At 38.1% G+C, this 20,624-nt stretch overlaps 1 protein-coding gene across 2 annotated transcripts in view; it reads right to left on the reverse strand.

Annotated features, from left to right (window-relative positions):
* The window catches only part of AHCTF1 (AT-hook containing transcription factor 1), an 82,349-nt gene that overhangs the window by 41,296 nt on the left and 20,429 nt on the right, over positions 1–20,624 (reverse strand). For both annotated transcript variants that reach the window (XM_074948952.1, XM_074948953.1), the window contains exons 4-16: positions 20,159–20,339; positions 18,998–19,205; positions 14,752–14,868; positions 13,132–13,216; positions 10,649–10,799; positions 7,322–7,454; positions 7,048–7,229; positions 6,493–6,554; positions 3,909–4,037; positions 2,186–2,276; positions 2,005–2,094; positions 1,684–1,824; positions 22–126 (exon numbers count right to left, since the gene is read on the reverse strand). In XM_074948952.1, coding sequence (XP_074805053.1) covers positions 22–126; positions 1,684–1,824; positions 2,005–2,094; positions 2,186–2,276; positions 3,909–4,037; positions 6,493–6,554; positions 7,048–7,229; positions 7,322–7,454; positions 10,649–10,799; positions 13,132–13,216; positions 14,752–14,868; positions 18,998–19,205; positions 20,159–20,339 — 1,675 coding nt within the window. The remainder of the gene's footprint in view (positions 1–21; positions 127–1,683; positions 1,825–2,004; positions 2,095–2,185; positions 2,277–3,908; positions 4,038–6,492; positions 6,555–7,047; positions 7,230–7,321; positions 7,455–10,648; positions 10,800–13,131; positions 13,217–14,751; positions 14,869–18,997; positions 19,206–20,158; positions 20,340–20,624) is intronic.

The following is a 20,624-nucleotide window of genomic DNA, read 5'->3' on the forward strand; positions in this document are numbered from 1 at the left end:
GTGTTATTGTTCAAAACTTACCTAAACCCTCTGGAAGGAGACTGGATCGGCAGAACCAAATGACCACATGGGAATATTGAGAAATGAGGCTGGTTACAACCTGCTTATTTGTCAAATCTGTAAAACCTGGAAAGAGTTTATAAAATTATGTTGCCATTCAACTCCTTCAGTTACCAAAAATATTAATTATGATGACATTGATAAACTGGTTCTTTTTTATTGTATTGAAAGCATTCAAGAAATTTTTCCATTTCTTATTTCTAATCAACCCTTGGAAACAACTGTTCCTTTACAGTTTCTCCTTTGCATTTCTTATGGAGACACCTGGATTTGCTATTTTAGAGCTCCTTAAGCCCTGGATTCCCCCCCACCCTCTTTATTTTTGAGAGACAGCTCTCACCCTGTTCAAGACTTCAGGCTTCATGAAGTGGCAAGAAAATTCTTGGGTATTACTAATATACACCTCACCCTAGGGGCTGCAGCTTCTAACCCAGAGATGGGGAACCTATGGCCTGCGGGCCAGATCCAGCCTGCTGCTTCATTATTTTTGGCCCACAGCAAGTCTCCGTGACAGCTCACCATGCTGTGGGGAGAAGCAAGGGTTGCCAGGCTCTTAAAAGTCCGGTTGACTCTGTGCAGCTCCCAGAAATGGCTGGCATGTCCTAGGAGCCAGGGCGATCAGGTAAGCTCCGCGCGCTGCCCCCTCCCCTAGTGCTGGCTACGCAGCTCCCATTGGCTGGGAACCACAGCCAATGGGAGCTGCGGGGGACAGCGTGCACCACACAGAGCCCCCTGACCCTTCCACCTAGGGGCCAGACATGGTGGCTGCTTCTGGGAGCAGCATGGAGCCCCGGCAGGCAGGGAGCCTGCCTTAGCCCTGCTGCGCTGCCGACTGGGAGCACCCTGAGGTAAGCACTGCCTGGCCGGAGCCCGCACCCCAAACCCCCTGCCCCAGGTTGGAACCCCCCTCCCATACCCTGACTCCCTCCCAGGCCCCAGGCCCTCACCCACATCCCAACCCTCTGCCCCAGCCCTGAGCCCACTCCTGCACTCCAAACCCCTTTGCCCCAGCCCGGAGCCCCTCCTGCACCCCAAACCCCTCATCCCCAGCCCCACCCCAGAGCCCATACCTCCAGCTGCCTTCATTCCCTCCTGCACCCCAACCTCCTGCCCCAGCCCAGAGCCCCCTCCCACACCCTGAACCCCTCATTTTTGGCCCCACCCCAGGATCTAGGGGAAGCCCCGAGCCTCTGAGCCCCTGCACGGGGCTGCGTGTTGCCCGCGACTGATCTTTTCTGTTGGTCAGTAGCCCCGATAGAAAAAAAGATTCCCCACCCCTGTTCCAGTCAGTGGCCTCTTACACAACTTCTTGAGCTGACTACCCTATTCCACCCACATCCACACTCAGTAAGCAACCTCCCATAGCCTCCTCCCTGGGGGTTAACTGACAACTGCAACGTTCCCCACCCACAAACTCAATCCTTCTCCCAGCTGCTGAACCTGATTGCCAGTTCCAAACAAGCAGCTTGATCCTCCTTTGCAAGCTGGAGAAAATTAAGAAAAAAAAAAAGTAAAACTGAAAAAGGGAAAATAGGGAAAGCTCACGCTTTCAGGCCTATTCCTCTACCTTAGAAAACACATTTCATAATAAAACATACTTAAGTTGATTATACTGTTACAAACCTCTCTCAGTGAGCTCTTGTGCTTCTGTCAGAAAGCAGTTCAAGACTGTGCTAAGGTTGCTAAGAAGCAATTGGCAGTGCTGAAGAGACTGTATAGTCTGTGGATCAATGAAGTTACATGAGCCATCAAACAGTGGGACACCTTATAAAGGACAAACATCATATGGTTAGTCTGTACACAACTTCAGGAGAAGAGTTAAAAGCATTTCTGCGTACATACAAACTATCATGTGAAGTACTAATACACCTGCATTACTGCATGTATTCAAATTAGGAAATATAACACTTAATTCCTGGAAAATTACTATACTCTAGTACTTACACATTCGGTCAAACTCATCTTTTGTGTAAATCACTTTATTCCATGTCCACTCGAGAACAAAGCGCAGGTTAGCAGCTGAGTTTGGTTGTTCTATTTAAAAAAACAAAAAAACCAAAAAAAACCATGAGAACAAATTCTTGTCTAGGACAAAGAATAAAATTAATAAAAAGCAGAACATTACCTTCAGCTGTCCACTGTTTGATGCAGCCAGTAAGAAGTCCTAAAGAACTTGTTTGGACAGCAGCAGATAATATAGCTTCTAACTGCTCCTCCTAAAAATGTAACAGAGATAAAATAGATAGTAAAAAAGATTCAAATGCTTTCAAGCCAGCAATAGTAAATAAGATTTATTTCTAATTGTATGCAATGTATCTGGATGCCAAAAACAAATCAGTTATTATGTTTGAACAAAATCAGCACAAAATTAGTAAAGTATGATTAGAAATTTTTTACCCCCAGATGATTCTTTCCAGACCATCTTAGCTGTAGATAAAACGTTCCAAAAGCAGAGTTTCAAAGTGTTTAACAGAGTTTGCCTCTTATCCTTTTCATCCCTTCAAATACTGAATTCTAAAAAGTTATTTACTCTGTGATTAGGGGTAGGACACACCAAAGAATAGGAAGAAATACCTATATGCTATAAGTGCGCTGGGGGAAAGACATCTGTGCGCTTGCTGTTTGTTGACCCTACTGGCCAGAGATTTGAAAACTAGCAACAGTTTTATGAAAAAGGAGCAACACAATGAAAACAGTTCTTTGGTAAGGGTTTCTTGCACTTTACTGTTTTATTACAATATAAGGACTTCACTATTCCTGCCTTCAAAATACATATTTTGGCTGGAGAAGTAAGAAGTACAGCTAAAAATCACATCTTTCCAATAATCTTGGGAAAGTCTGTTAACAAGGAAGGTAAGTGAAAAATCAGGTATTTCTCATGAGAACAAGAAGAAGGTGGCTTCTTTCTGCTGGAAGTGCATCAAGTAGTTTTTAATACAACCTTAAAGAGCAGAAGAAGGTAGAACCAATTTTGTTTTGTTTCACAGTTCCATCTTTAATGCCATCATCGGAATTCCCAATGATCCTAGCTCTGGTGGTGGGAAACAGTTTTCAAAGTCAATACACTTTACAATAAGATGTTTGGGTTTTTCAGCTTAAGCTCATTTTTAGTAGTTTCCCCTCTATCTCAACCCCACTATGCAAATTTCAACACTAGCAAGTTCAACAGACAGCATGATGTTTTTCCTGTCAGAAAACGTAGGCAACAGCTAAGCATTGTCATGCAATGTTAAAACGAACAGTTGATTTTAGGCAAGTGTATTTTTACTGTTATTTTAGGTAAACCAATCCTTCTGATCATTATGCTGTGGTTTACCCTTAGGACTACTTGACCTTCTGATCTTGAACACTGTAAAACATTCATTCCTTTCCAGTAAAAATAATTTATTCACAGTAATTTACACAGAAGTTATGATGCTCAGATTTCTAGAATTTAAAATGCTATTTCAACTTTCTCTTTCAAAAGCTTTGCTATAGCTCTTTCTATACGTAAAAAGAACACTGTATCAAAGGAAAATCCTAAGCAAGTTCCACATCACCACAGTGCACAAGTTTATTACTAGAGTAGAAGGTCAAGAGTAAGTCCATGTCAATATATTCATAGTTCAGCAATGGATACAAAAATTTTTGACACCAAATTAAGTGATTCTCCAGCTCAAGTTGATCTATAGGACTTACACAGTTTAATAAAAATTAATTTGCATTTATTTAGAAAATCTATTATTTCAGCCAACTGTAGTATATATGTGTGTTTTTTATCCCACAGGCAAATCGTATGAAGATATTCATTACATTTTCTTGTAGTTTTACAATAATTTCATTTAAACAAAATGCCAATATATACTCACCTGACTTAAACTAGAAGGCTGTACATCAATAAGTCTCGGAGAGAGCAAGCCAGCGATAAGACATCTATTGAAGTTATCAGGAATGGCTTCATTTAAAGAAGAACCAGATTTCTTTAAAAAATGTAAGGTCTGAAACATTAATGACAAAATTTCAAATTAAGACAGCTATAATTATTCAACTCTGATGTTTATTTGACTGACAAATATGAGTAGTTATTTACAACAGAAATGTTATAAACACCCCTAAAATGCTTCCCTTCTCAAAATAGAAGCAGCAAAGAAATCTTACATTGCAAGTATACTTTACCAAGTTGGCATGTAAATTTAACAACTGTATATCTTTAAGATGGCATACTAAAGCAACAAAGCACATACTTGAACAATGACAATTCACAAAATAAGTCTTACTCAAATAAGACATCAGCCATTAGACTATCTTGTCTAAATATTTGTCTAGCTTCTCTATTAATATACACACCATGCTGCTTCTTAAATGTTGCCTCTCGCATCCCAGCAGAAATGAAAGCTAAAATTATACACACACACAAACCAAAAACTTAGTGAGAGTCTCTCGGTTTTGATCCGTGGGAGAAAGAGATTTGAAAAAACAGCCGAAAGGATGTGCAATTTTGGGGACTTTTTGGTCTCCTTAGTTGAGCTGCATGGTTGTAATTTACCAGATTTGTCTTAAATCACAAGAACAACTTTGGAGAAGTGTAAAGGAATGCCCACAAGGGCCAAGAATGCACACTCTTGTGGCTTTTTTTCTCCCCCCCCCCAACACACAAACCTACAGGTGCTTCTCACACAGGGACAGCAACAAAGTCGGAAGTGCATCAGCCATAGCTCTTTGCCTGAGTGGCTGAACCAGCACCCCAGAGTTTACAGTAACTCCGCACTTAAAGTTGTTTGGCAGCCACCTGCTTTGTCCACTGCTTACAGAAAGAGCAGCCCATTGGAGCTAGCCGGTGGGGGCTTGAAACCAGGGTGGACCGGCAGCCCCCCATTAGCTCCCCGCTCCCCTAAGTTCCCTGTACGGCAGCCACCCAGCAGGCTATCAATTGCCGGGCAGTTCAGCTGTCTTCCCCCCCCCCCCCCCGACACACACACACACACACACAGAGCTGTGTGCTGCTCCTGCCCTCTGCCTTGGAGCTGCTCCCTGGAGCCTCCAGCTAGCTGTGCAGAGGTTGGGGGGGGGGGGGGAGAGGGATGCTAATGTGAGGGTGCCCTCTTCCCTCCGCTCCTGCCGCCCCCATGCTTCTCTACCTTATCTCCACAGAGCTGGGGAGACACGACAGGGCTCAGGACAGAGGGAGCTTGCTGGCAGCAGCTGCTGTCTCCATTTGCTAATCTAGTTAAAAAGGCAATGTACTCAGAGTAGAGCCAGCATACTTAAAGGGGCAATGCACGTCTCCCTCACACACACACTGTATCTGTCTCTCTCTGCCATGCTGTCTCCCCTCCCTCCATTCGCGCTGCCTTGTAGAGTGTGAGGCTGCATTAACGATGCGTTAACCCTTGACGGCTCAGCCGACTGCTAGACCATCACGTAGCAGTAAGACATTCCCTGGGAAATATCCCATCCTCCAACTTCACCATCATCACTGCTGTGTACGATGTTGAATTGTTTGTTTGTGAGAGAGAGTGTGTGTGTTAAATAAAATGTAGTCTTTTGTCTGGTGAAAAGTTTCCCTGGAACCTAGCCCTCCCTATTTATATTAATTCTTATGGGGAAATTGGATCTGTTTAACATCATTTGGCTTAAAGTAGCATTTTTCAGGAACATAACTACAACATTAAGTGAGGAGTTACTGTATTTCTGCTGAAGTGCCAGCTAATGAGGGAGTAAGGACTAGACAGTATTCAGCTCATGAATATTTTGAAGTAATGTAAACATGTGCTGAAGACTCTTCTACACAAGTGTTGTGCACAGAACTACACTCAATTTCTACTGCATATGGAAACACCTACTACATGTATAACTTCAGTTTATAGCTACTTAAATACCAAAAATTTAGTGAGGTGAAATGTAACTGGTTCTCCCTTTTCCAACTCAGAAAAGAATTTCCCTCCTAAAAATGTAAGGTCCCAGGTCCAAACTCTCTTGCAGTAGCTCTAATCCATGAAGTACTTGAAAGCTGTGCTTGGACATGTATGCATGAAATACACAAACAAAATCCTCTCCATCCTAACTTATCCACCAAATTTTCAAATCTTTTACCTGTCCTAAATTGTATAATGATGAAAATCCAGGCTTAAAAGAAACAGTTGCAACCTTATGTATGGAGAGACAAGGATGTTACCTCTCCATAATCTAGAATTCAAACCAAGTCATATACGGTTTTATCGTTACCTCCTGAGAAATCTACATCAGACTCATCTACACATATTTAGGACCTGTTTCAATTGAAGCCAATAGGAATTTTACCACTGACTTTAATGGGGCAAGATATAGCCCTTTTGGCACAAAATGCTCTCCCCCCTCCTTTGGTAAATATAAGTCAGTTCAATACAAATGACAGAGGATGAACATTTCTAGATATCAGAAAGAAAGCTAGAAAGAAAAAAACAAAAGTAGTACCTCCTTCTGAAACCCAGTGCAAGTCATGTGAATAACTCCAGAGTTCAACAAACAAGTAGCATCTAAGAAAACAAAGAGCACTTGGCTAAAAGTCTACATTTTTGAGGGTATGGTACAGCAATACAAAGTAAACAGCTTCTATTAAAAATGGGGTTAATATTGGGAGTGGATTAAAAAGCTAAATAACTAGTTATTTGGCTCATTAGTTCACTTACAGATTTTGCAACATTCACACATCTGTGTGGAAATTTTACCTAGCTGTATACTATATAGAACAGCTCTAGCACAGTACACAAATTAAAACTATTTAATTTCTATAACAATCATTTCTTCACAGGCCATATTACAAAGGCATTAGATATCAAAATTTGGCAATCTGTGTCTAAAATACTTTCCAATATTAAAGAAATATTTTGAAAGTAAAATATAAGTGTTTCTAATTGTTAAAAGTCACACATAGGAAACAAAAAAAATAAAAATAAATCAATAAATGACAAGTTAACCTCAATTCTCTTAAGCTTGCTCTCCTGAAGTCAGCTAAGCTGAAATACATACCAAAAGTGTAGGTGCTTGGATTAAAAAACTGCTCAGGAGGCGGATATGAAGGAGGAACTCCACGACTTAAGCTTCGCTCATGTACCAGAATATCCAAGATGTGGTGTGGAGAAGTCATACTCACTACAGCATCCAGTGACCATAATGCAAAATAGGGGCAATTATGAAGAAATTCCCCTGGTCTTAGATAAAGTAAATACAAACAAGTAAGATGTCAATTAATCATTTATAACCATTTTGAAAGCTACGTAAAATACACCCAATGAAGTCTCACCTTAAAGAATCAGGCATTTGAGCATGGTACCAGCGATTTATGTCAAATATGCCCAAATAAGTAGATGGTTTGCCCTGGCCATATGTATTCACTTGCCAACTGAAGACTGACACACTGGTATCAGGAGATATTACTGTAAGAAAGATGGCATTTCTTTAAAATAAGTCAGCAGATAATGCTACACAGTAACGAGTTTTAGTTCAACTTGTCATACTACTTGTTTAACACTTTTTTAGAAACACAAAACTCAATATTTTGGCAGAGTGCCTTACTGTCTTAAAGATAATGAAATGTTAAATCCTTCAGTAGCTATAATCCAGTTTCATTTTGTTTATATATCAGATTTAATAAAATATCTATTGTTGGGACCAGGCTAATCTGAATTTCCCATATTTCCACAGTTAATTTATCAAAATATGTAGCTGTGTTAAAAAAATAGAAATCATCATCTTTAACAAGTATCATCAATATGAAATTAAGATGAATGTCAGATTAGTGGTTTGCATTATTCATTTATTGATCATTGTGTAATTGCCTCATTTACATGCTTCTAGAATAGCCACTTTTCAACCAGATTCAAAATACAAGTGTCACAAGAATATCACATAACATAACTGGAATACCTTAATTTAAAAACACAACATATATTGCCTAATACTACAGTAGTTTCCAATAAGGGTTGTTTTTTGATGGGACAGAAAGGGAGTTTCCTCTAAATGTGAGCAAAGCACGGGACATTAAGATTCTCCTATTGGTGTAGGGAATATGGGAAAAAAAGTAACTATACAAATCTAATATAGGAATATTTTTACCATTATTAGGTTCTTCTAGGTACATCATTTCCAGTCTGGGGTCCCCATCCCATTTCCTACAAGTGTTCTTCTGTGAGCCTCTGTTCTATCTTCTGTTTTGTTAATTGCTCAAATTATCTTTGAAGTTATTGATTCTTTAAGTTTAAAAAACAACTGCATCAGTTTACCACAACACAGCTTTTGCTCTTTCAGCATGTGCTCTCTGACCAGCAGTAGCAGAAAGTCTTCACAGAAAATCTTAAGTGCAAAGAAGCTGTCTTCCTCTTCCCTCACCTCACAGGAAGCCTACTATTCTATTTCAGATCAATGGCTCAAATAACTACAGGCTTCTCTACACTTAGAACGCTGCAGCGCTTCAGTGTAGACACTATCTATGCCAACAGGAGGGATTCTCCCATCAGCATAGGTAATCCACCTCCCCAAGAGACAGTAGGTAGGCTGACAGAAGAATTCTTCCATCGACCTAGCACAGTCTATATTGGGATGCAGGTCAGCTAAACTACACTGTTCAGGGGTGTGGATTTTTCACACTCCTGATTGACTTATGCCAACCTAATTTTCTAGTGTAGATTAAACCTAAAGGCAGGTCTACCCTACAGCCAGGACAGACGTTCTGAGATGGTGGTCGATTTAGCGGGTCAAGTGAAGACCTGCCAAATCGACAGCAGACTGCTCTCCAGTTGACCCCTGTATTCTACCCCCGACGAGAAGAGTAAGGTAAGTCGACGGGAGAGTTTCTCCCGTCAACCCCCTGCAGTACAGACCCCGCGGTAACTCGACCTAAGGTATGTCGATTCCAGCTATGTTATTCACGTAGCTGGAGTTGTGTAGCATAGATCGACTTACGGCGGTAGTGTAGACATAGCTTAAGTAAGACTATAACAAGGAGTTCACTATCTACCTGAAAGGGAGAAGAGAATTGCAAACTATAACTTGGACTGATATCATGTGGGGACATTTTCAGAACGCAGTTTGTGCCTATCTGTCATATTAGTGAGCCTCAGACTATTGCTTCAAAGTGAAATAAGTACAAGGGGGATTGGGAGAGAGGCAGTTTAAAGGAACACTTAATATCAAAAGTTTTATAAATAATTATAGGTGGAACTGGCAGGACTTCATTAGTTAAAACTGCTTAACATTTTTCATTGTAAGAGCCTGTTTTCAGCTGCTTATAACTGCCAAAGTTTAATCATACAACCATCTGCCCTGGGCTGATTTGTTGTTTTAAGGATTTCAACAACAAAAAATGGTTCTGACATTTCTGAAAACAAGGTAAGGGAACAAAGATGTTTCGCCAATGTTAAATTTGTACAGATGTTCCACTGAGAAAGTCTAGTGGCTCCATGCTTTAGAACAGAGAAGCATAGACTAGCCCCAGGTTAACAATGTGTGGTGGGGGTGGGGGTGGGGGTGCGGGGAGTCCAGGGAGGTTTGATTTTGTCTTTTACAAATCCTGGACCCCATCTTTCCATAAAGAAAAATGATGTTAATTTTTAAAATAAAATGATGCACATTTATCCCTCAAAAAGTTGTAGACACTTAGATTTACCTGAGGGGGATGGGGAGGGAAATACTTTTCAAATACTTTTCCCCATGAGTATGGGTGTTTAAAGTTCATCTTACTTCCTAGAAAAAAAAAAATCACCCAACTAAAGTGCTTTTTTTCCCACTCAAAGAGAGCAATTTTCATTGTGTTCGTTCAAGCTACCGGGGGGGGACGGACGGGGGACAGATGGGGGACGGGACACGACTCCTTTCTCCTCATACATGGAAGTTTTCCTTCACAGATGCCCCTTTTGGCTCATCAGCACCGCAAGCAGCTGACCACTTTCCGGTTTCAGTATATAGTTAAACAGATTATCTAGAGTTTAACAGCTCAATCTAATTTGGCTATTTAAATACAAACAAACTTGAAAGCAGCCCAGTTGTCTACACAGAAGGAATATGCACAACAGCCTACGGAGAAATTGGCGAGTAATATGAACTCCATGTTTTAGGCAGCCTTTGTAGCTTATGCCTGCTGTATTTACTAATTATAGAAATAGCTGTATCTTCTTTTCCTGCAACTACTGTATGTAAACAAGAATTTCACATTCCTTTTTAAGTCCTCCACACAACAAGAGCAGGACAGCATTAAAAAGGCCTAGCCAGAATACAGCTTTGGACAATCTGTTTCCAAAGCATTATTATACTTTTAACTTACCTTTAAGTTAAAAAGGCAGCTGAACATCAAAAAGCCTACACCTCAAAGAGAGATATAGATATAATTTTTCCAATTTAATCATGTACTTTATGTATCATGTTTCCCTGTTCCACTGTCATTTTCCATATTAATTGCAACTCAAAAATCTTACTTTTAGTCTTTAAACATATTTATTCTACACAGCTATTCAAGTAAACTGTTAGGGCTGTGGGTACAGCACTAACAGATATTTTTAGAATTCAACTCTACTGTTTTCTTCAAAAGCATTATGTTACAGTTCAACTGGAAAATTTTTTGGACCTAGCAACAAACCTTCATTCACGCCATCCTCTCTGTCAATATGGCTGCGAAATTTTTCTATAGTCTGACAGCTGAGTAGTTTGGTATTGCTAGTCTGCCCTCTTAATGAAAAGACTCCACCTGTGAGGTCTAGACTGTACCTTTCTTCACAGTACTCCAAACCCTGAAAGACAAATAAAAGTTATTTGAAATGAATGTGTATGATATTACACTTAAGAGATGCAGTCTCTTCCATATTTATGAGTCAACCAAAGGAATCCCAAATTACATACTTTTTAAGAATATATTCTGGCATGTTACAGAGATTAAGTGCAATAAAGTATTCAATAACCCTAGATCTGAGGAACTAATTTTGGTAAGTTGATACAAAACCAAGTAGATACAAAATACTAATAATGTCCATCATTTTCACTATTCAGGAGAATTCCTACTATTATCCGGTTTTACAAGGACTTGGCAGTAGCTATTGACAAATAGTTAAGTATCAAGTTTTCCTTTTTTATTTCTTTAAAACCCCTATAATAACCACCTTAAAAAGCTAAATATACATTTCTACAGTCATCCTAATCGACCCACATTTTCAAGATTTTTTTTTTTTAAAGACAAAACATAAATCCACACATTCCTCCATATCACACTCTCTCATCCAAACAAGCTTTATGTAATGAGGAAAAAAAAAAATGAACATTTCACATGCACACACTTAGCAACTCTGAGAATTCATGTATAGTTATGCCAGTCAGATTTTATCAAAAGATACATCTGAAATCAAGCAGTGCTGGGGTACACAAAGTTTGTGTGTCAACGCATTGGTACAGGGCAAATAAGGGTAATGGAAGCCATGAGGTGGGAACTCTTATGAGGTATAAAAATTTGTGTGTGTTCGCTTGGGGGGTGGGGGTGGGAGTGGGAGATGACCACACACAGGGAAGAACAGAGAAAAAGATTTTTTAGCCAGAGCTCTAGTACAACAGCATAAAGTGAAGCACAAACATGGAAAATTGAAGCTGAAGGGAGAAAAAATAATTTTGAGAAACTTCCCCATATCTCATATCATATCATGCTTCTCCTGCCAAAGCATTCATGGCAATGTAAAACGAAAAGCATGACTAAATTACAATGCAAAGCCCTTCTAAAAAAATCAAAACCTAAGGTAAAGCAGAGCACATTCTGTTAATCCAGAGCAGTGTATGAACTTTGCTTTCACTATGACTGTGCATGTAAACTAAGATAAAGCAATGGCATCCATATTTAGAAAAAAAAGTTTAATCACTTTATAATATTTATACCTTGTCCTCATACTATCAATTTTTACTTTGCAAAATTGAAAAAGACATCTTCGAACAGTACCTAAACATTTATATAGTCAACACTCACATGAACTATGATGGGAAAGGAGCTTTTCTTGCTGTAAGGGATGCACATGACAGGAGGAAACTGAAAACACGGGGAGATTTAAGCCTATGAAAGTAGCTATTTTTCAAGCCAACAACATAGTAAAGTCCTACAAAAATATCCTAAATTCATACTTCAAAAATTTAATGTAAATTATATGCATCCACACTGCTTTCAAAATATTTGGAAAGAGTAGTATCAAAACAAAAATGGAGTGGGTAAAGAGGGAGGAATTGCTACGTCAGATTTCTGTCATTTGCGTCAAACTTTCCAGAAGTAGTTTTTTCAAACCTTAATAGTGCACAGCACAAAGTGATTTTTGTTAAGATTAATGTGGTATAAGTATGACAGATTCGCAGCGGTCTGTAATAATTTATGAATACTGTATCTTGATCAGGTCATTGTGTTATTTATTGTATACATATATTGTGTTAATTCACTAGCAGAATTGTCAAGAAATAGAGGTGATTTTCTCATCTCCTGACAAACACTTCAAGAGAGTAGAGACAATGCAGATACATTCACTCAGACAGCTGCTGAGCAGCCCAATCAGTTTAATTAGGTCCAAGAGCCACAGGAAAGAACAAAGACCTTTGACTAGATTTAAAAAGGGAGTCCCTGAAGGTCAGGGAGACTGAGGTACTGATGGCCACCCATACCCCAGAGGCAAGAGGGTCTGGGATTATATTGATCTTCCTAAGCCTTTAGGGAAGAAACAAACCATCTATAAACATGGGTTGTTCAAAAAAAAAAACAAACCCAAAAAACCCCTCTTCTCCTATGCTTTGATTTAAGAAAGCTGTCTCGGTTACAATATATACACGACTGGTCCCAGCTCCTAAAGGGAAGTAACCCAGGTATCAAGTCCAGTGGAACTAAACACAGTTGATACACGTGGTACTACAGCCTAGTACTCCCATCTAAAAGTGGGAGAACCCAACCCATGCAGGTAAGGCATGAGACCCAAGGCCTGAAATTAGTGTATTCAGAAAGACATGAGGATGGTATCCCTAGCCCCAACCATGACAGCGAATATTACTGTTTCCAATTTTAGATTAATACACAACGTTAGTTGTATTTCACAGACATACATACTTTACCTCATACATGATTTGTCCTGATGCCAAGCGTTTTCTGTCACCAAAGGCTAACTGCAGCAGATGCAAACTCACAACATCTCCTTCACTAGAAAGAAATTACGAGTTTGAGCATAATTTCAGCACCTTTGTAATCCACCTGAAATATCTGATAAGTAGCTATTGCCAAAGCAAAGCAGAATCATATTGTATTGCACATTTAAAAGGATGATGTTTCTGTTATAAACTGGAAAACAATCCACTTTCCAAACAATTACAATTTGTCATATTTGGACAATTGTAGGAGAAGAGGAGATAAATTTGAAGATTTTTTCATTTGGCACTCGGTATTTAATTGACTGAATTCTGGAACTCTGCTTTTTTTGCTTAACTCCATGGACTTCAGATTAATGTTAACCACACAATTTTCCAGACCGTTAACATTCATCTATAAAAAACACTACCAGCATCAGTTCTTTACAATGAAATGTTAATGCAAGAACCTTTACCAAAAGAGCCTTAAATTTAAACTTGCAATCTACACAGCATGCTCTGATTGTATTATTTTGTCATGATATGAAACTAAAGAACCACCAAAGTTCTGAGTTTGAGAAAGAATGATTAAAAGGATAGTTACTTCTGTTTTGCCTACTTTCTGAAAACCTGAATAAATTAAAGTTTTTATATAAAAGCATTCCCCAGGCTCTTGGGAAACAACCAAAATACAAAAAAAACAGCTCTAAGACAGCTATTTGAATAAATGCAATAAAAAACTGCTCTGAAAGCCACAACTCAAATGGAGAGAGTATTACACAGGAAAGAAAAAAAAAAGAGTGTATAAAATATATATAAAACATATATATACACACACACATATATATACTGATGCTCAGATATAAGATGATGGGTACCTTATAAATGTCAAAGACAGAAATAAGGGGTCATGAAATACCTTTGATAACGAATAGTCTTCCAAGACAAGTGATAGTAGCTTATCACTTGGGACATTTAAAACCAGACAAAACAAAACACAAGAAAATTGCTCTAGGAAAAAGGCATTTCTAGGTGTTCATCAGAGTAGTACTCAGTAGGTCCTGTCCCTCTGTACTTGCAGGAGATCTATGAAAGCTACCTAAAAGTCAAGTATAAAGCTTTTTGTAAAATACAAAAAGTAAAGTCATTTGCATGGCTGCAACTTTCACTGGCATTTCACCAGTGCTATAATGGTTTAAATTCTATTTACGAGAGCAATTAAGATTCACAATCCCATTTTGTAGCAAGAAGGCAACAGATTGAAGTTACACTTCAAAGCTTCACTACTTCTCAGCTATTATAGAGGTGGCACTTGTGGTTCCATTGTCAAGGTTAAACTGAGTACACTTACATTTTCTAAGTGATCAAAAACAATTTTTTTAAAAAATGCCAGAGTATATTCAAAAAGAAAGATTGAAATGATTCATAGCTACAACACTACATATTGGCCCTTCAATTGTAAACAAAAAAGTAATATTAAGGGATCAAATCTCCAATTAGTAGCCCAGGGAAAGATTTACATTTATAACACGTTCAGAGTTGCGTATGTATGCCCTCTCAAAGTCAGTTGGACAACAGATCATTTAGTTTTCTAAATCAGTCTTCACTCACCTTTCTTGTGTAGACTGAACTGCCCATAAGTAACAGCAATTGCGGGGATCATTTTCAGGTTCTTGAAAAGTAACAGCATAGACAGGTATCCTCCCTCCTTCTAGCTGAAAGTGGTATCTAGAACAAAGTGGTGGGAGGAATTAAATCGGGTGATTAGATGTCTGACATTTATCATTCCAAGTGTTCCAAGCAGCACTTCAAAAGCCACAGCATTTTCTCATGCCAGAAATACTTACAATTATTTAAAAGTTTTTTAATTTTAGAGAACATTTTTAACAATTTCAGAAGGATTTAATAAAGCTAGGCAATCGAGCAACGTGACCGCAAATAAACTTCAATGTAAATAAGTACAATATTATGAACATTTGGACTACTCACACCTATTGATGTGTTCTATGTTTTTTCCTGGGTGATTGTAGTTAAATGAGCAGTCAGCATGAATAGTTGGGTGGAAAAAATCTGCTCGAAACACAATGATGACCAAAAGAGCAAACAAGTAGTTGGGTTACTTTTAGGACTTCTACCTGTTTCCTTTTGATCAGACCAGAAGTTTTCAAAAATGCTACGTAATTTGTTTAATCCAGCTATGTAAAATAAACTTAATCTTTCCTCAGACTCATTTGAATTGGAAAGACCTTCCAATGGAGTCTTCTAATCCAGTGGTTCTCAACCTTTCCAGACTACTGTACCCCTTTCAAGAGTCTGATTTCAGTCCCAAGCGGCAAGGCTTCAGCCCAAGCCCCACCACCTGGGGCTGAAGCATGTAATTTAGCTTTGTGGGGCCCCCTGTGGTGTGGGGCTCCAGGCTATTTCCCTGCTTGCCATCCCCTAATGCCAGCCCTGCACTTGCAACACCCCTAAACCTATCCCGCGATCCCAGGTTGAGAAACTCTGATATAGCATTCAGAGCAATATAAATAAGTCATTATCTATATGAAATTTTAACCTGTACTGATTTCACTAGTGCTTTTTATGTAGCCTGTTGTAAAACTAGACAAATATCTAGATGAGTTGACGTATTCCTGTAAGATCTCTGCATACCACCCGTTGAGAACAACTATTCTAATCTATCCCCTGCATTGTTGTAGGATCAATGCATTTTCTCTCCTTTGACACTTCTAGGAGGAATGTCCAGCTTTGAACATCTCCAACAATGGAGTAGCTTGTTCTATTTAACTGAAGTTTTACCATGCATCTGAAGGAGTGGGGTTTTTTAACCCACGAAACCTTATGCCCAAACAAATCTGTTAGTCTTTAAGGTGCCACCAGACTCCTTTTTGTTTTTGTGGATACAGATTAACACAGCTACCCCTTTGATACTTGGTACCTAAAACCATTTCTTTCTTCCTTCTTTCCTTGATGATTAACATAAGTGGTTTGGGATAAATTATAACATCTCCTTTGCACACCTGACAAGGTAGAACTCAAACTAATTATCTGAGCATTTTATTATAGGCCTGATTTTCAAAATTTTATCTTTTTTGCCTATCTCCTCTGAATTGTCTTTTTTCAAAATGTGGTACCTAAAACTTAGCACATTGTTTCCAGCTGAAATCAAATCAGTGCCAAGTAGAATTAATTACCTGTTTCTAGACTAAGGGGTTTAAATACATTTGTCTTTGTGACCTACTCACTCTACTTATCCGAAGCCCCAGAACCTTCTTTCTAGTACAACCACTTACCAATATTGCACCCTTGTATATGTACACATTCAACAATATCTGGTGAGCCATTACACGTTTGCTTAAATGAATCCCATTTTGATTTAAGTTAATTTTCTAATCTAATAATGTATTTTAATCCTAGCCTCTAGAATATCTGCGGTCCTTCCCCATGTTTCTATTGCCCACAAGTTTGATTGGCACACCCCTTGTTCTATTCTCCAAGATCTTAGCAAACACGTGGGATCTATTTTTATCAAGACAGTATTATTCTTTTAAGAAAAAACAATTACTTACCCATCTAACACTGGAAAGCATAAATGCTATATATTATTTAAGCATTTTACAAGCCAACAGTGAAGATATAACCCACTTTCCTATAAAAAGAGAATATAATGTAGAACCACATCTACACACCCAGAGTCTGTGGCCCACTATATAACCATCCAGTTTTCACTGATACATCCCTTTAACCACATCAGTAATAGATGAGACACTGGAGCAGTGATAGAACAAGAGTGACCAGTCCCAAGGTGGAACAGTCTCCAATCTCAGTCATGACTGGAATGTGGGAAAGGCTATTTTTCAGGCACAAACGATCTGTTAGATGTTTTAATTAGGGCTGTCGATTAATCACTGTTAACTCATAGGATTAACTCAAAAAAATTAACTGATTAATTTTTTTAATCACCATTAATCGTAGTTTTAATCGCACTGTTAAACAGTAGAATACCAACTAAAATGTATTAAATATTTTCAAATATAATTATTTCAATTACAACACAGAATACAAAGTGTACAGTGCTCACTTTATATTATTTTCTATTACAAATATTTGTACTGTAAAAATGATAAAGAAATAGTATTTTTCAACTCACCTCATACAATTGCTTTAGTGAAATCTCTGTTGTGAATGTACAATTTACAAATGTAGAGTTTGTTACATAAACTGCACTCAAAAACAAAACAATATAAAACTTTAGAGCCTACAAGTCCACTCAGTCCTACTTCTTGTTCAGTGAACCGCTAAGACAAACAAGTTTGTGTACATTTATGTGAGATAATGCTGCCCACTTCCTATTTACGTCACCTGAAAGCAAGGTATTTACGTGCCAGATATGCTAAACATTCGTATGCCCCTTCATGCTTCGACCACCATTCCAGAGGACATGCTTCCGTGCTGATGACGCTCGTTAAAAAAACAACTGCAATAGTTACATTTGAGAGTGAACTCCTTGGAGGGGGGTGGGGGGGAGAGATTTCATGTAATAGCAGTCTCAGATGATGACCCAGCATACATTGTTTGTTTTAAGAACACCTAACTGCAGATTAGACAAAACGCAAAGGTACCAATATGACATTTCTAAAGATAGCTACAGCACTCAACCCAAGGTTTAAGAATCTGAAGTGGCTTCCAAAATCTGAGATGGATGAGGTGTAGAGCATGCTTTCAAAAGTCTTGAAAAAGCCACACTCTGATGCGGAAACAGAGCCAGAACCACCAAAAAAAAAAAAAAGTCAACCTTCTGCTGGTGGCATCTGACTCAGAAGATGAAAATGAACATGCGTCCCTCCGCACTGCTTTGGATGGCTATTGAGCAGAACCTATCATCAGCATGGACACATGTCCTCTGGAATGGTGCTTGATGCACGAACTAGCACACTTCAGGTGACATTGTAAACAAGAAGCGGGCAGCATTATCTCCTGCAAATGTAAACAAACTTGTTTGTCTGAGCGATTGGCTGAACAAGTAGCAACCAATCGCTACTAAGGTTTTACATTGTTTTGTTTTTGAGTGCAATTATAATTCTACATTTGTACGTTCAAATTTAATGATAAAGAGATTGCACTATAATACTTGTATTAAGTGAATTGAAAAATACTATTTTTTGTTTTTTACAGTACAAATATTTGTAATCAAAAATATAAATTGAGCACTGTACACTTTGTATTCTGTGTTGTAACTGAAATCAATATACTTGAAAATGTAGAAAACATCCAAAAATATTTAAATAAATGGTATTCTATTATTGTTTAACAGAGCGATTAATTGCAATTAATTATTTTAAAATCACTTGACAGCCCTAATTTCAATCTGTCCCACTGGTCTCATCTAAGATTTTAAGTAGTCTCAGAGATATTTCTAACAGTTATGTAAATAATGTACTTTAACTTTGTAAAGAAGTACACCTAGCTGTGACAGGGTCTTGGAAAAATCATTACAGTAAAATCAATGTCTTCTAAATTTCCCTTATTCATTATACACTACTGAAAGATTGAACTACTTTGCCTTAATTTTTACACAAAGCAGTTCTCTCATATTCTAGTCATTATAACCAAGATTGTTTATTTTGTAGATGAAGCAGTTAAAGGAATCAGTTAAGAGAAAGAAAAAAAAAATCAGTTAAAACCACTTAAAAAAGATTAATCTAGGATTGGCTTCTAAAGATTTCAACACTGTATTCAAGAATTTCAACACTCAGTATTTGATCAAAGTTACTTTTCTATTTAACCTAAATCAGTTAAGTGAAATAACTGAATTCCCCGCCTCCAGATATTGACACACATATAAAGGCACACTTACTCCTTCTTCAAGGTTTTCATATTCCACAGTGAAAGATAGCCATCTGAGAATCCCACAACCAGCTGATTGCTCCTGCTTATGTAGCATAAGGTTGTTACCGCTGCTCCCGATGGACTTAGTAACTGGAAACAGAGATGTCGTCCCTCTCTGGTCACAGCTTCTCTTATTTGTGGGATTTCAGCAGGGATCCCAGTGATCACTTCTAGGTCTACACACACAAGATCATGCAATATAAGAGGTTACATTCTTCAGCTTTTTCAGGATAAATGTTAAGAGCTTAGCATTATGCTATATATTATCAAATACCCTACTCCCTGTCAAATGTGCAGTTTATGCAGTGTTTTCAATTAGTATTTATGCTTCAAGCTCATTTTAAGAAACAGGAATTATCAAATTGGATTAGACCAGTAGTCCATCTAGACCAGTCTTCTGTCCCAGATACTTTAACGTACAAAAATCCACATAATAGACAATTATGAAAAAGATTGGTTCACAGGGTAAGTTTCTTTCTAGACCCTGTCAGTTAGTGGTTTACTTATGCCCTCAAGCATGAAGTTTATTTATATCCTTTAAGCCCATATTCAAAAAGCGACCCCCACTATGAAGCCACTAAGATATCTCCATAACAACGAAATGTTGGATGCAATTGAGAGATTCTATACATCCAAATGCAGGTTTGCTTGTTTTTTAAATTAGGGTTTTTAAATGTCCCTCTCCTTTCCTCTACGTGCCCATGCAGAGGAATTTTCATTTAAACCAAGTGTTTTAAAACACGGTTACCTAAAATTACGTACAAGATCATATTTAGGCATTTAACACACCTTCTTCCATTGAAGTCAAAGGCAAACTTCCACCAACTTCAGTGGTGTAGGGTCAGGCTATGTATAAGGACGTAAGAACCTAAATTTAGGTTTTTTTGAAAAAAGTTTTGGCCTTAAGAACCAGAAGATTAGAACATCTTTCAAAGAAAGAATTAGCACATCAGCTAAGAATTCATGGTGTCAAGTAGACTATTATAAGCAGTCTTAAGCCAAACAGATCTTAAAGACACAGGATGCTTATGTTTTATCAGATAGGAAATGCACATTCCTCATTTAGGAAACTTGAGTTTTCTTACTTCTCAACCAGAAAATCTGTTTAAATATAAAAATGCTAATTTACCTGATGCCTCTATTTCATTCTGACTACATGAGAAATCATCCAAACAAAGGTCAATCAGCAGGATATGACCAACATCTGTAACCACAGCTGCCACACCAAAAAGCCATCGCAGACTCTGGTGCAAATGTTGAGTGCTGACACGGGCTCCACCATGATTAATTATGGGTTCAATAGCGGTTACCTAGAAGAAAACTGCATGTTAATTTTTAAGCCATTTGACAAACTATAAATAAAGTTTTGCAATGTAGTACAGGACAGAAGTTGGCATATTAGGAATATGATTCTGTAATTACTTTCTAATTCATAAGATTCAAAAGAAAAGTATTTTCTCAGATTATTAAAAAAAATTTACAGCCCTGAGCAGGAGAAAGAAGGGAGTCCATTATATCCTCTAATATTTTTTAGAGGAATGTCCTAAGATATTGTACTACAATTAAATAAAATACTCTTTAAATGGTGCTCTCTA

The sequence above is a fragment of the Natator depressus genome, chromosome 3 (assembly GCF_965152275.1).
Source record: "Natator depressus isolate rNatDep1 chromosome 3, rNatDep2.hap1, whole genome shotgun sequence".
NCBI classification, from domain to species: domain Eukaryota; kingdom Metazoa; phylum Chordata; order Testudines; family Cheloniidae; genus Natator; species Natator depressus.